The sequence below is a fragment of the Jaminaea rosea genome, assembly GCF_003144245.1.
Source record: "Jaminaea rosea strain MCA 5214 unplaced genomic scaffold BDZ90scaffold_4, whole genome shotgun sequence".
In the NCBI taxonomy this organism is placed as follows: Eukaryota; Fungi; Basidiomycota; class Exobasidiomycetes; order Microstromatales; genus Jaminaea; species Jaminaea rosea.
Window position 1 is genome coordinate 1,024,542 of NW_020289978.1, and position 13,428 is coordinate 1,037,969.

Sequence of the window (13,428 nt, forward strand, 5' to 3'; positions counted from 1 at the left end):
CCACTCTCCCGCCCTCCCGCCCTTCCCGCGGCGGCGAGGGGTAAAACACTTGGCGCGAGTCGAGGAGAGCTTGGAGTCATGGTGGTGATGATTGAAAGAGGTGATGCTGGAAGGAATACAATGATGAAGACGAAGAGAAGACGAAGAGGCAACGCGAATGAGGAAGGCGTGTTGGAGAGAAAAAAAAGACCGCAGCGCAGACTCGCGGCCCTAGAGAGGTGGGCGCGGCAAGAAGGGAGAGTCGCGATCACATCCTCCCAGCTACGGTATTAGCACGCCACTACCCTATCCCTGCCTCGCCCCCACCATTCCGCCGTACAAGTGATAGAAGGTGCGATAGTTCAGTGCAGCGACGGCCGAGATCCGGGTCGTCAGCTGGATGAGCTCCGCACGGATAGCGCTCAGACCGAGCGAGTCGATGTAAGCTTCGAGTGTCGTGGTAGAGGGAGTGGCGGTCGCGGTGAGAGGCGCTGCAGCTTGACCAGACACAGCGACAGTGGCAGCCTGCGATGAAGTCGTGGCATCTTGAGTACGCTGCTCCCGCTCTTCCCTACGCGGTGACTTCCTCGCCCTGTCAGACTGGTCCTCGCCCGCAGCCTCGTCTCGACCCCTGCTACGGTTGACGTTTGACTGCGATAGAGCGCGCGAGACCGACTGGAGAATCGTACCGCCCCTGGCTGTGCCAGCCGCGCTATCCGCGCACGCCATTGCAGGCATCGCAGCGCCGAGCCAAGACGCCACGCCCTGCGCTCCCGCCTCTGCCAGCTTATCACGCAGCGCCTTTGCGATCACCAGCCCAACCCTCGTGTAGCAGAGCGTAGACATGGTCGAGCCAGGCTGGAGCGTAGTCTCGAGCCAAGACTCGAGCATCGCTTGCGTGCCCGTCGATGGCGGAGCAGCATCGCGTCCCGTAGCCTCAGCCCACACTCTTGCCGCTCGCGCCGCAACGTGTAAGAGCAAATCCTTGACCTTGGCCTTCCATGCCGGGTCGCGCAGCTTGAAAGAGCCAGCAGCGCGAGGCGTCTCGCGTGCTTCGTTGAGGAGAACCCACAGCTCGTCCTTGACGCTACTCGCCTGCTGTTGAGCCAGCGCACTCGCCCTGCCACGAGCTGCGAGCAAGTTGACATCGCTGGTGCCGGAGCAGGCCAGTTGGCTGAAGAGAAGGAGGAGCATTTGCACCACGACGAGGTCGACGAGGTCGTTGTTGATGACCCAGAGGCGGTAAGCGTCGAATTGGAACGTCTCGGGATAGGAGGGCGCGAGCGTGTGGTTGAGCCAGGAGCTGGAGACGGTAGACGAGACCAGGGGAAGCGGAAGAGCAGCTCGCGCCGCACTGCTGAGCAAGTCGGCTTGGGGCGTCTCCATGATGAGGTCCATCATTCCGAGGATAAAGGCCCTGTCCACCGTAGGGCTGGCCGTCTCAGCCGCACTCTTCCACGCCTTACCCCACCAGCTTGCCGTCTTCTCCACGCTCACGACCCCTTGCTCCACAGACTGCCGGAACCACTGGCTCTCAAAGTCTACAGCGCCGGCCACAATCAGCGGTCGAGCAGCGCGCAGCTGATGATTGGCGAGATCGAGCTTCATCAGCTCCAAGAGCTCGAAGCAGGAACGCAGAGCAAGGACGACTTGGCCTGCCTCGAGGTGAGAGACGAGGGTGCGCACGTTGGACTCGCGTGCTGGGGAGCAGTGTTGCTGGAGAATGTCCACCACCACCCGTAGCATGGCGGTCGCATCGAGGACGCCGTGCTCACGCTGTTGAGAGATGAGGGAAGGGTCGAGGGTGGCGTTGAGGACCGATTGGTGCGAGCTGACCGCGCTGCGCATCGAAGCCAGGTGAGCGATTCCTGCGCGAGCGGCACTGTACGACCCGCGACTCGTTGCGCCCGCCACGGTTGCGCGCGCGGCTGCTCCGTACGCCGATGCCGGAGGCAGAATGGAGAGGCAGATAGCCCGCAGCTCCGCGATCAGGTGCGGCAGGCGCGAGGGCATCACGTTCCTACCCATGCCCCTTGCTGGGTCTCCCCTACCTACGCAGCCGCAAGGCACCAGCCTCCCCTCTCCTTCTTGCACCTCTTCAAAGCTCGTACACGTACACCCAAGCTCGACCTCGCGCCCCACAGCAACCCAGTAGCGCTCGCACGCCTCTCGCTTCTTCCTGCCCCGCTCGCCATCCCAGTTGGGGCGAAAGGACACGTTCGAGTCGAAGACGACGTCGTGCCTCAGCTGCGGATTTTTGAGTATCTCGCCCATGTCTAGTTCCCGGAGCGTGGAGCGGGTGATGGGTGGGAGGGTCGGTGGAATACTGAGCGGCACCGGAGTCGCTTCTTGCGCGGCGTGAGTAGGCAGACGACCAGCGCGATGTAGCGAGTGACGCAACGCAGCGTAGAAGGCGGGCGTATTTCCCGCCGCATCCCGCGTGGGCAAGCCGCTAGCCCGATACGCTGACTGAAGAAAGGCGATCGCATTCGCTGGGAGGGCGAGGTGGTGAATCGAGGGTTGCGAGGGGTCTCCGTGCGTGCAGGCGCGCAGGTTGGGCAAGGAGTGGGAGCGGGTGAGACGGGGCATGCGGAGCGCTACTTGCTGAACGGACACCGTGGCTTGAGGTCGGGTCGGCGTAGGTGCCGTCACAGGCGAAGGAGCGGGCAAACGCAGCGCGCTAAAGGCTTGCTGTACTGCTGCGGCCATGTGGAAGAGATTTTGCGCTGGGGTGCGTGGCCATGGTGGTGATATCGACGACGTAGAGGGTTGAGCTGCGGCGGGTGCGCCCGCGACTGACGCTGGAGGCAGGGTAGCGCGTGATAGTGAGGGCAGAGGTGGAACCCTTGGCTGCTGCTCATCGACGCCTGTCCCTCTCGATGCCTGATCCTCCGAGCTGCCCTCCTGCGACACCCTTCGCCTCTTTGGCTGCGGTGCAGGCTGAAGCTGGAAGCCTTCCTGTCCCTTGGCCTCGCGCGTGGACAATGACAAGGAAGACTTCCTTCGCCTTTCCTCTTCATCATCGCAAGGTGCGCGCGGACTTCTACTCAACGGCCTGTCAATCTTGACATCCTCCCATCTCACTCTACGTGGTGATCCTCGACTACCGCGACTGCTGCTCCTCTTGCCGTACAGCTGACCGTGGCGCCTTAGCGGTGTTCCCCAAACCGGCGCATCAGGAGGCGTAGATGCTGCACTGCCAGGCATCGCCTTGATAGGTCTCGGGCACGAAGGTCCAGCGACGGTCATGACGTCTGAATTGTCCGGCCTGTCCTCCGTCTGGACCGTGCTGCGCTCTGAAGCGTCATGGCTTTGAGTACGGCAGAGCGGTCGTGATGGCCACGGTGGAGAAGAAGCGGTCGTAGCTGAGGCCGAAGCCGATGGTCCCGCCTCCACAAGTGCCGCTGACCCTTGCTCGCCCGACGACGACGACGAGGTCGCAGCATAGTTGCTCTCGAGCCTCGATTGCTCTGCCCGAGCTCCACGTTCATCTCCAACTTCATTGGAACCGTAGCTTTGCGTGTGCGGCTGCGACGACGTCGTCGTCGATGATGCCCCGCTCCCACTCGCTCGTCGTTGCGGCAAAGGAGGGTCCACGACAGCTGCCGCGGGGGACGAGGTTGCTCCCTCGCATTGCTCAGCAGCAGAGACTCTAGCTCCGGAGCTCGAGCTGGAGCTGGAAGGGGAGCGTCGATGGTCTCTGATGTCGTCCGGTAGAGGGTCGGCCGTGAAGCAGGACTCTGCGTGGCGTGTATGCTCGTGATGATGATGGTGATGGCTGAGGTGGCTATGGGATGGTGGAGAGGGATGCTCGTGATGCTGTGGAGCGTTGCTGAGACGCCTGGCCGACGAGGAGGATGAGGAAGCCTCCGCCGCCGCATTACCGCTCGTCGAAGCCATGCTAGAGGAGCGGTGGTGGTGCAAGGCAGTCGCAGCCGCCTCGTCTGCCGTCGATGTGCCATCCATGATGAAGAAGAGAGGCGAGGAGATACGGCTGACTACCAGCCTTCACTAAGTGTGCCCTTCACCCGGAGATCGTGGTGGTGAGTGGGAAGCAGACGTGCCGTTGATTGACGACGAGGTGGTCGGCGCTAACGACGAGTCGGCGACGGCGTGTCGGCGATGGCGCCGTCCGTGAGGGTAGCCCAGGAACGAGAGGGACGGCGTTGGTGGCGAGAGGATTGCTCTGGCTAATGTGCGAGTGGCCGCAGGTAGAGGGCGGGAGCAGGAGCGGGAGAGGATGGACGAGGTGGGATCGAATTAGTGGTAGTGGCAGCAAAGCACTGGGGGGCACAGCGATGTTGTCGTAAAGGGGATAGGGGGGGCGGTGGCGATGATGGTGTCTAGGATGGCAAGGAGGCTCCTGGCTGGCCGCGAAATGCTCGGCCCTCTCCCCTCCCCTCGTCTCGTCTGGACGCCATCTCAAATTGCCTTTCTCCCCTCGACCTCCGACGAGGGCTGCTGAGGCTGAAGTCATGGGCCTCTATTCTGAGCAAGGAGCAGGACCCAACGACGCCCGTCGTCGGCAGATCAAACACACACAGGGGGTTGGTCTGCGTTGGTCTGCGTTGCTTTGCGCAAGAAGCGGACCACGGACGAGAGAAATCAAACGGCTCGACGCCTGACGCCCGCGCTTGAGCTGCGTGTGATCTCGTCTCTCGTTTAGTCTCGTCTCGTCTCGCGTCCGTTTGAGCGGCTTCACTTGCCTCGAGTCTCGCTCGATTCACCCCTTTGCCGGGCGATCCAAAAAGGCGGGGGGGAGCAAGCGCAGACGGTGCGCAGGCAAGCCAAGCCAAGATGCGAGGAGCCAGGAGTCAGTCGAGACGAGCCCTGACCTGGACCTCGGCCTCCTCTCGACGCTTGTCATGTCTTGATGCGATTCGACACACCGACCTGCCTACCAAGACATTGCTTCACGATGACTTGGGCTCGCCGAGCGTTCCTCACTCTCTCTCTTGACGGCTACGGCTGTGCAATCTGAGACGGCATTCACGGCCGGCAGCCAGGCCAGAATGGTGGGCTCCTTCACTCCGCCTCGAGCCCACCTCAATCTCCTCCTTTCCATTCGCTTGAACCCAGCCCAATTCATCCAATCACTTGACCCGTTTTCGCTCGGGCGCACACTTCCACGCTCAGCGCAGGCCAGGCCCCGTCGCCCGTCGCTCTTTTGTGCCTGCGTCCGCTTGCGAGCTTCACAATTTCCCTCGCACTTCAAAGGGCGGGCTTCACGCATAGATTCATTGCCACCGGCTCACTCGCAGAGTCGCGGCGACGACTTTTCGTTGCGCATTCTCCGACTTGTTGTTTGTCTCTCGGGTCTCAGTTTTGAGCGATGAGGGTTCACAGTCCAAGACCTCCGAGTGCGGCCCTGGGCCCCCTCCCTCCGTGGGAGGCAAAAGAGGCTCGGCGCGGATGAGCGAGCAGATGCGGCGGCCAAAAAGAGTGCCTGAAGTCGAGCTGAGTGGGAGAGAAGAGGGAGACGGTGACAATGACGACGACGGAGTCGTACGCATAGACCCCGATGGGGGGAACGGCCTTGGCGATAATGGCGACGACCACGTGAGCAGGCCACCATCATCAGCATGAGTGAGCATCGAGCCGCGAAACACATGGCGACCGCATTGGCTCACAACCAGCCGCGAGTTCCCCTGCGGCTGATCAGAACATGCTGCTCGCAGCTGAGACCCATCGCTCGCGCGGCGCTGGCACCAAGTCGCCGCTTGCGTCGATAACAGCCGTTCGTGGGGATGCGGCGACTTGGCATCTTTGTCTGTCCCGCGACTGCCAATGACGAATGGAACGAAACGAGTGGTGGCCACCATGAACGATGCCGAGATGCGTGGATCTCAGTCTCCTGCCGTCTTCAATGTCTGACGGAGCATTGTCTGACGCTGCGGGTGGTGTCACTCGCATAGCCTGCTGAAGGCGACGGCGATGACCACAAGGATTGGTCTCGAGCAGATTGAAGCTCGACCGTGGTCGCTCCGCGTGGCATGGCCCATGCGCACGACGGCAGCGGCGGCGGCACGGCTTCAGATTGGACGGCGTCGACGACGGCCAGCTGTTCGATCAAGTCTCTCCTTGAAGAGCATACACTCACGCGACCACCATCACAATGAGCGCTGCCGCATCATCGTCGTCGTCGTCAACAGCGCAGAAAATACCCCCACCATCTGAACTCAACACCCTCAAATCACCCTCATCATATGCGCCCATCCTCGTCCGCCTTCTGGAATGCCCAAGCTCGGTCCTTTCGCTCCTGACGACGCAGGTTGCTCAGTCGCTCGAGGAGCTGCCCGAGGAGGACAGGCCCGTCTCCTATGAAGGGTTGCTGGATGTAGTGCGATTCTGCGTAGAAGAAGAGCCAGGATGGAGTGCCGACCAGCGAGCTATGCTGATTGGGGGCCATCCGAGGATAGGAAGGCCGAACAAGAATGTCAGCGCTGTTAGCGCTATGGAGCAGACTGCTGGGTCGGCCAGCGAGGGTGGGGATGATGAGGCGACATTTCAGCGTGAGCAGCGGGCGCACGACGAAGCATATCGATGGCATCTGTGCTGACATTGCTCTCCATCTCGCCGCCATCTCGCCCGCTCTGCGACAGGCCTCGCCCGCCTCAACTTCCTCTACGAGCAACGCTTCCCCGGGCTCCGCTTCGTCACCTACGTGGCCGGTCGATCACGCAAAGTAGTAGCAGACGAACTCGAGAAGCTACTTGGTCCCAGTGTCGCCAAGCTCACACCGCCAGAAGATGCAGTGACAGCGGCATTGAGCGAGGGCAGCGGCGCATCCTCCTCCTCGACTTCCAGCGCGAGCGCGTGGCCCGACTTTCCCTCCTCCGAAATCCGTCCACCATCAACCGACGAATGGCAAGCAGAACTCACAAGAGCAGAAGGAGCACTCTGGGAAATAGCAGGCGATCGAGCCAAGAAGCTCGAGAGCGAAGTGGCCTCCGGCAAAGTCATTACCGTCGACATGCCAGTGGAAGGGGCCGCCTCTACGACCACCTCGTCAAATCCGGGCCTCACCATCTCACCACCAGATGGCGCTACCAGCTCGTCATCAGAGACTGCGTCCTTCGACACCCCCTTCCTCTCCGAAGCAACCTTCCGAGCCCTTGTCCTCGCCTCGCCCATCCTGCACGACTTCTTCGAGTCGGACCTGCCGGCCTCCTTCGCCCTTCGCCCGGCAAGTAAGGTGCCCGCGTCGACCAAAGACGCTCTCCTTTCTGCATTCAATGACGTCTCATCGCAGGGAACAAAGGGCGTGACGAGAGAGAGAGTGAAGGGCTTGCTCGGTGGACTGCTGGGAGATGTAGCTGACGCGGTAGGTGGGAGAGTCGGAGGCACGACCGTCAGCGGGCCCAAACCCAGTTTTGCCAAGTCGGCCGGACCAGGAGGGATGGGCGGTCTCTCCCTCGAAGAAGCGGCTCGAACGCAAGCAGGTGGTCGTCTTGCCCCGGTATCCCCTGCGGCCCTATCTGCAAAGCGCAGCATGCAGTCCATGCGCACTGCGTCGACCGAAGAGGAGGAGCGTCGCGCACACGATGCGGCGGATGAGGTTCGTCGGGCACACGAGGCGTTGGAGCGCAGTAGACGTGACGCGGAGAAGCAGCAATTCGTCATCGATGCTCCTGGCGAGGAAGGGGGTGGCGTGGACGAGACGATCGATGATGATGCGGCGGAGGAGGCTGATGCGGATTTGCTTGGCGAGGGGGAGAGGAAGGAGCAGGGCAAGTTGACCGGGAGGGAGGCACAACTGGCCAAGGATCTGAGGATGGCAGAGGCACAATGATGCGGGACTACTCTAGACGATGCCATGCTATTTGCTATCTCGACAGAAGGGTCCTTAGACATTCATTGCTCTATGCCCGCTTTGACACTAGCTCCCATGCTTCCAGAGCGAAATTCGCCCGTCCTTTCCCGCTACAGCGGCCAGAATGGCATCGTCTGCCGAGCGGGCTAGCGCGACGGCCTGTACAGACTCCTTGTGGTAGCGCAGTACGGCGATGATTTCAGCGTCGTACGAGTCAGCGGCCGGCGAGGCGCGATAGAGCCGTGCCCGCCCGTCCCAGCCCCCTACGATGAAGATGTGCGCCGACTCGTCTTCCTTCGCATTGCCGCTTCTTCTCCTCTGCGCAGCGGGTAGCATAGCGAGCGAAGAGCGGCCCTGCTTGTGTGTCTCGAGTACGTTCGCCTTGCTCCAATTCGGCGGATGCGCCGTGGGCTGGGCGAAGAGGGCTAGGCGATCATCTGCGCTCGTGGAGATGAGAAGGTCGGTGCTATAGGAGAGGCATGTGCTGAGGACTGAAGAGTGAGGGGAAGGAGGGTCAGCTGGGGGCCTAATGTGCCGCACATGCGAGCCATGGCACTCACCTGTCTCTCTGTGCACCTTCTCTTCCCAGACGAGTGACCAAGCTGCACTGCTATCAGCGGCTGCTGAGCCGCTTGATGCCCCACTCTCGTGGGCCGCCTTCTTTGTCTTCCACAATCGCACAGCTCCATCCTCGTACCCAGCCAGGATGGCCAGCCCTGCGCCCTCGGTCGCAACGAGATGAAGGGACATGGTGATCGGCGCTCTGCTCACTCCGCCTGACATCGCTCCCCCGCTTGCCGCAGAAGAGCCCGCAGCCAGCCCTCCAGGTGATAGCATCCCTTTGCCAATCGCCGTGTGTATACGTTGCGCCTTGGGAGTACCGCCAGAGGATAGGTCAACGGAGTAGACGTCTATCCACCCCGACTCGAGCGTGTGCGGGACAGCAATGAATGCGGTATCGCCGCTTTGACCGGGTGTTGGATGGAGTAGTGAGAATCTGCAGAAATTGAGCGCATTCACTTCGATGGTGACCGTTAGCTCGGGTTTGCCTGCCTTTTCCTGGTCTTCCGCAGCGTGGCTCGCAGCCTTGACGGAGGGCGGCGGCTGTGAGCTCGTCTTTCTTGCTCGCCAGAAGTGAATCTTGTGGTCTCGCCCGTGCGTCACGAGACGATGGTATTGCCCACCCTGATCGTCGAGCGCCTCCACGCCCAGTATTGAGGATCCCTTCGCGTGGGCCTGCCAAAAGTGCTGAGGTCGGTAGGTGGCTACAGAGCTGAGAGAGACTTGGCCATCTGCATCGCCCGCTACGAGTAGCAACGAGCCGTCTGCTGCGTCCTCGTCGTCGTCGCTATCCTCATCGTCCCTTTGAGCCGCAGCCTCATGGAAGGCAAGCGCAGTCACCGGAACAGGGGAGTGATGTCTCAGGATCCAGAGCGGGTGAGGTGCGCTTGAGGATGGGCCATCGTCGTAATGAGCGAGGCGAGCTGCCATCCAGGCTCACAGGAAAAGCGACCTTCACTTGCGGGCCTTGCTGAGTCTCTCGTGATGGTTGCGAAGGCAAGACACGAGTGCCAAGGGCGGAACACACCACAAGCCGTCATATGCGCGGCGGTCGCTATCCCTGGCGGAGAGCAAGCATTTGATGGCAATCTCTTTCAAACCATTGCTCACGACAGAGTCAGAAGCTGCAGCATGACATGAAAATTGATCGTCACACCGTGACAGTGTTGAGGATATCCTGATTCCTCATCCTGCTTCTCAAGTCCGGCCGGTTGACTGCGCGATGCTCCTCGTCCGTCCCAATCTCCTCATACCCCTCCCTCGAGCTCGCCCTCCATTCGTATGTACAACGAAGCATTGCGTCCCGCTGCACCTCCTCTTTTATCGAGGAAGCCCCATTCATGGGTAGCAACGCGACGCACCCGTGCTCCATTGCCTATCAGGTCCATCTCCTAGTAAAAACACTATACGACCTCGCTCGACTTCATGGGTCGCCTGTGCCACAACATGGTAGTGGTGGACGGCAGCCTCTAATGGCAAGGTGCTTTTAAAGCGCTAGGGGTCTAGAGAACCCTCCGCTCTTGCGGTAGGGCCTCGTAAGCGTTAAGGAGAGGAGAGAAGGAGGAACTCGCGCCTGGACTGGCATTTTGTGTGGCAGCAGCCAGGCAGGCGTGGGTGGGACGGAAGGGGCGGCGAGAGGGTCACGTGCAGTTAGAGAGGAGGGGACGAGGAATACGGTGTCACGGTGGTGGGTTGCATTTACGATGAGAAGAGGAGTTTGCCTCGATATGACACCGTCTCTCTCTCTCGCCTCGACAAGACTGTCTCACGTCTCGACTCGATAATGTCGAGTCCATGTGCAGCTCGCTCCGCTCAATCAAACTTGCTCTTCCAAACCCAACTCAACCCAATCAAATCATACCCCTGCTTCGCCGCCATCCTGTAATACCCTGCGGCCTTCTTCAGGTCCTTCTTACACCCTCCTTTTCCCGATGCGTACAGCGCGCCAGCCTCAGCCTGCGCATCCGCATCGCCCAGCTTAGCTGCGAGCTCGAAATACTCGAGGGCCATGGGCTTATCCTGCTTCACTCCCCAGCCGTAGCAGAAGCATTTGCCCAGCTCGTAGACGGACAGCTTGAGCTCAGAACGAACAGCTTTCAGCTCCGCTTCGGTACGTTGCGCCACTCCTGCCTCTTTCATCAGGTCCCCAGCCTTCGCCGCCGCACGCTGGATCCATTCGAAGCCCTTACGAGGGTCCTTGCGCGCCCCCCACCCTTCGCGCAACGTCATGCCCCACATGCACATCCCGACGACGCACCCGCCGTCCACCTTGGCGGAACGCTCAAAGTAGTAGGCGGAGCGAGAAAGATCGCCCTGCTCGTGGTAGGCGATCCCTTGCGTGAGGAAGTGCTCTGCTGTTGAGGGACCCGTCTTCGTGTCTTGGCCCACGGTACCGGTGCGGCGGGAGGGCTTGCTGGACGGAGTGGAGGCTGTGTGGGTATGGCCGCTGCTGGCTGTCTTGAAGGAGGACATCGTGGTCGTCGTGGCAGATGAAGCTGACCGCGCTGAAGCTTGTTGTTGCTGCGATGCCAGAGGCGGGCGTACAGGCGTGCCCGTACTGCTCTTTGCGTGCAGGGGAGGTGGTGGACGTGAACCGAGAGCGGGATGACCTGGATAGGACGGTGGCGCCTGCTGACGCCGCTGCGGCGTATTGACAGCCGTGGGCGTATCGTTGGCATCGATGGTAGGGGAAGGCATGGTTGCTGATCTTGTAGGAGGCGTAAAGTGAGGCCCACCTCGCTGCGGTGGGTGCGAGCCCATCCCTCTTCTCTGCTCTGGCCGGGCCATCGGCGTACTGTCTACGCTGACCGGCCTCGTGGCGGATGATAGCGGGCGCTGCTGCTGCGCATACCAGTCTCGACCGCTCCCGTCATCATCGTACCGCACCGTCCCCACGCTCATCCTGCTGTCCGTCGCATTGCTGCCGATCGTACTGGAGCTGTCCCTCCTACTCGACCCGCCATCCAGCCTCAATGTCTCGACGTCGAGGTCAGATACGATGCTCTCCCGCCCGTCTGCCGCTGCGATGGCTGCTGCGCGTGTCCTGCCTATTTGCGAGCCCGGTGGCAGGGCAGAGTTGGGGTCCCCGTACCTGCTTGAGGGCGGCGGTGGCGGTGGTTGGCGACCTGCTGGATGGCCCGTCGAGGATGCTTGGTGCCCGCCGCGAAGAGCGTCTGAAACGCTGACGGGGCCAGAGATGGCTTGCGCCGCTTTCTCTGCCTCTTCGTCACTATCCTCGTCTTCCTCGTCCGATACCGCCTCCCACTCGTGGATGGACGCAGCATCCGCCTCCGCACGCTGGGCACCTCCTGTATTCCTTACGTTGAGCCCACCTCCCACGCTCTGTGCACCTGCGAACGGCGGCCCATGCGACGCCACAGACCCATCAGGCGTCGGAGGCCAGACGTAGACGTGTGCCCCGTCTGGACCAATCGTCGACACGGAGTGGTTTGAGTGATGCGTTGGGAACGATGAGTTTCGCGGCGTGCTGTCTCCTGGTGGTGCGCCGTGAATCGAGGGAGTGAGAGAGACGATGCGCTCCTTGCCTGACAACGGCTGAAGGTGATACGCCGAGCTAGATGCGGTCGTCTCCTGAGGTGTATGCGCCGCTTGCACATGCTGCCCATGCCCCTCGCCTCCTGGCACATCAACCAGATGCAGTCCCTCCAATCCCTTGCCGCTGGCCAGCTGTCTCAACGCATCAAGCCCACCAGTCCCGCCCGCTCTACCCGCCATGATCCCACCCCCCGCATCTTCGTCCTCATCCTCATCATACCCGTCCCCGATTCCCGAACCACTGCCCCACTCACTGCCCCCATACAGCGACTCCTCATCCTCCGCCCTGTCTGCCCAGGCCCGTCCCCACCTCCCTCCCTCATCGAACTCGGCAGTCTTGACGGTGTCCACTGAGTCGCGGCGATGGAGCGCTGGGCTGCGACTGCTCATCGAGGGGCCGCCGAATGCGATGGACTCCCGATCACTGCGCCCTGTAATGGTGTTGAAGGACGCATCGCTTGCCACCGAGTCGCGAAATGCGTTGCGTGAGAGCAGTTGTCCGCTTTCAGGGCGTTGCGAGGAGGACCTCGAGGCCATGGGGCCGTCGTCCTCGAGCTGGTAGCGCTTCATGCTGCCGTCTTGCCCTTCTTGGCCTCTGCGCACTGATGTTGAGCGCGAGAGGGCGAAAGCCTTTTGATATATGTGGTCGTCACTACCGCTGCCACTGTAGTAATTGGCGTGCTGTTGGTGCTGCTGCGGAGGGGGTCGATTATGCTCGCTCGGGTGGAGGGGTAATGGCTTCGATGCCAGGGACGGAGAGCTGTAGGGCGAATGAGAGGGGCGATTCGTTGACCAGGCTGAACTTGGCAAATGGGAAGGGCCGCCGCCGCCGCCGTTGCTGCCACCTCCAGTGTACGGCGATCGTCGGCTCGACGACGAGGAGGAGGAGGAGGGAGAGGCGTAGGAGGATGGGTTCGAGGTCGCGGCCGTCATAATGCCGCGACTGGATGGCCTCGATGCTGCCTCGTGGTGGTGTGATGTCCGTCAACGCCGACGCCGGCGATGATGATGATGACGCTGATGCTAAGGGACGGCGGAGATCGACGAACCACTTACGTACCGCTCACTGAGGGCGGGCCGCCGGTCGAAGATGGTGATGATTGGCGAACTGCCTGGGCCGACGGGCAGTGCTGCTTGCTCTGGCTTGGCGGTCGTTGAGCAGCGTCAGAGGGTATCGATACGAGACAAGGGGCCGCTCGAGTGTGATGGTAATGTTGTTGATGATGTGGCAAGGACGGTAGTGCAGATGCCGGACGAGTGAGCTTTGCCTTGCTTTGCAGTTGCGTTGCTTGGCCAACCAAATTGAGCTCACCTCTCTCTCTCCCCCTCCCGCAAAGCACGGCGCATACCCGCCCCGCTCCGCTCGAGACGCCCACAGGTAACAGGCACAGGGGCTGAGAGCCAGACGAGGCGGCGATGCGGTCTCAAGACGGTCACGCCGGAGAAAAAGGGGACAACCAACACCTTCTGGCTCGAGAGCCCGCGCACGCCCTCTCACTCGCTGCCCTTGACGAAGGCAC

At 61.6% G+C, this 13,428-nt stretch overlaps 5 protein-coding genes across 5 annotated transcripts; 1 reads left to right on the plus strand and 4 right to left on the minus strand.

Moving 5' to 3' along the window:
• Positions 1-285: 285 nt before the first annotated feature.
• BDZ90DRAFT_259687 (hypothetical protein) lies at positions 286-3,945 on the minus strand (the record flags this gene model as incomplete). Its single annotated transcript, XM_025508184.1, has 1 exon — positions 286-3,945. The coding sequence occupies one exon, from the start codon at positions 3,943-3,945 to the stop codon at positions 286-288; it is 3,660 nt and encodes a 1,219-aa protein (XP_025363270.1).
• A 1,132-nt stretch (positions 3,946-5,077) lies between these two features.
• BDZ90DRAFT_154339 (hypothetical protein) lies at positions 5,078-5,984 on the minus strand. Its single transcript, XM_025503560.1, has one exon. It carries the CDS (start codon positions 5,799-5,801, stop codon positions 5,217-5,219), a length of 585 nt encoding a protein of 194 aa, XP_025363271.1. The 5' UTR covers positions 5,802-5,984; the 3' UTR covers positions 5,078-5,216.
• BDZ90DRAFT_231629 (hypothetical protein) lies at positions 5,855-8,094 on the plus strand. The gene is made up of 2 exons (XM_025505936.1): positions 5,855-6,491; positions 6,582-8,094. Exons 1-2 carry the CDS (start codon positions 6,095-6,097, stop codon positions 7,769-7,771), a joined length of 1,587 nt encoding a protein of 528 aa, XP_025363272.1. The 5' UTR covers positions 5,855-6,094; the 3' UTR covers positions 7,772-8,094.
• Positions 7,775-9,350, minus strand: BDZ90DRAFT_279004 (WD40 repeat-like protein). Its single transcript, XM_025509138.1, has 2 exons — positions 8,353-9,350; positions 7,775-8,283 (listed from the first exon to the last, which is right to left on the minus strand). The coding sequence occupies exons 1-2, from the start codon at positions 9,281-9,283 to the stop codon at positions 7,859-7,861; spliced, it is 1,356 nt and encodes a 451-aa protein (XP_025363273.1). The 5' UTR covers positions 9,284-9,350; the 3' UTR covers positions 7,775-7,858.
• A 662-nt stretch (positions 9,351-10,012) lies between these two features.
• Positions 10,013-13,250, minus strand: BDZ90DRAFT_154393 (hypothetical protein). Its single transcript, XM_025503561.1, has one exon. It carries the CDS (start codon positions 12,839-12,841, stop codon positions 10,166-10,168), a length of 2,676 nt encoding a protein of 891 aa, XP_025363274.1. The 5' UTR covers positions 12,842-13,250; the 3' UTR covers positions 10,013-10,165.
• Positions 13,251-13,428: the final 178 nt, after the last annotated feature.

Excerpts from the sequence above, each read along its gene's own strand:
- BDZ90DRAFT_154339 (XM_025503560.1), bottom strand. The coding sequence starts at position 5,801 with ATGGTGGCCACCACTCGTTTCGTTCCATTCGTCATTGGCAGTCGCGGG.
- BDZ90DRAFT_231629 (XM_025505936.1), top strand. The coding sequence starts at position 6,095 with ATGAGCGCTGCCGCATCATCGTCGTCGTCGTCAACAGCGCAGAAAATA. Across the intron at positions 6,492-6,581 it reads TGATGAGGCGACATTTCAGC|GCCTCGCCCGCCTCAACTTC; the intron begins GTGAGCAGCGGG and ends GCTCTGCGACAG.
- BDZ90DRAFT_279004 (XM_025509138.1), bottom strand. The coding sequence starts at position 9,283 with ATGGCAGCTCGCCTCGCTCATTACGACGATGGCCCATCCTCAAGCGCA. Across the intron at positions 8,284-8,352 it reads GAAGGTGCACAGAGAGACAG|TCCTCAGCACATGCCTCTCC; the intron begins GTGAGTGCCATG and ends CTCACTCTTCAG.
- BDZ90DRAFT_154393 (XM_025503561.1), bottom strand. The coding sequence starts at position 12,841 with ATGACGGCCGCGACCTCGAACCCATCCTCCTACGCCTCTCCCTCCTCC.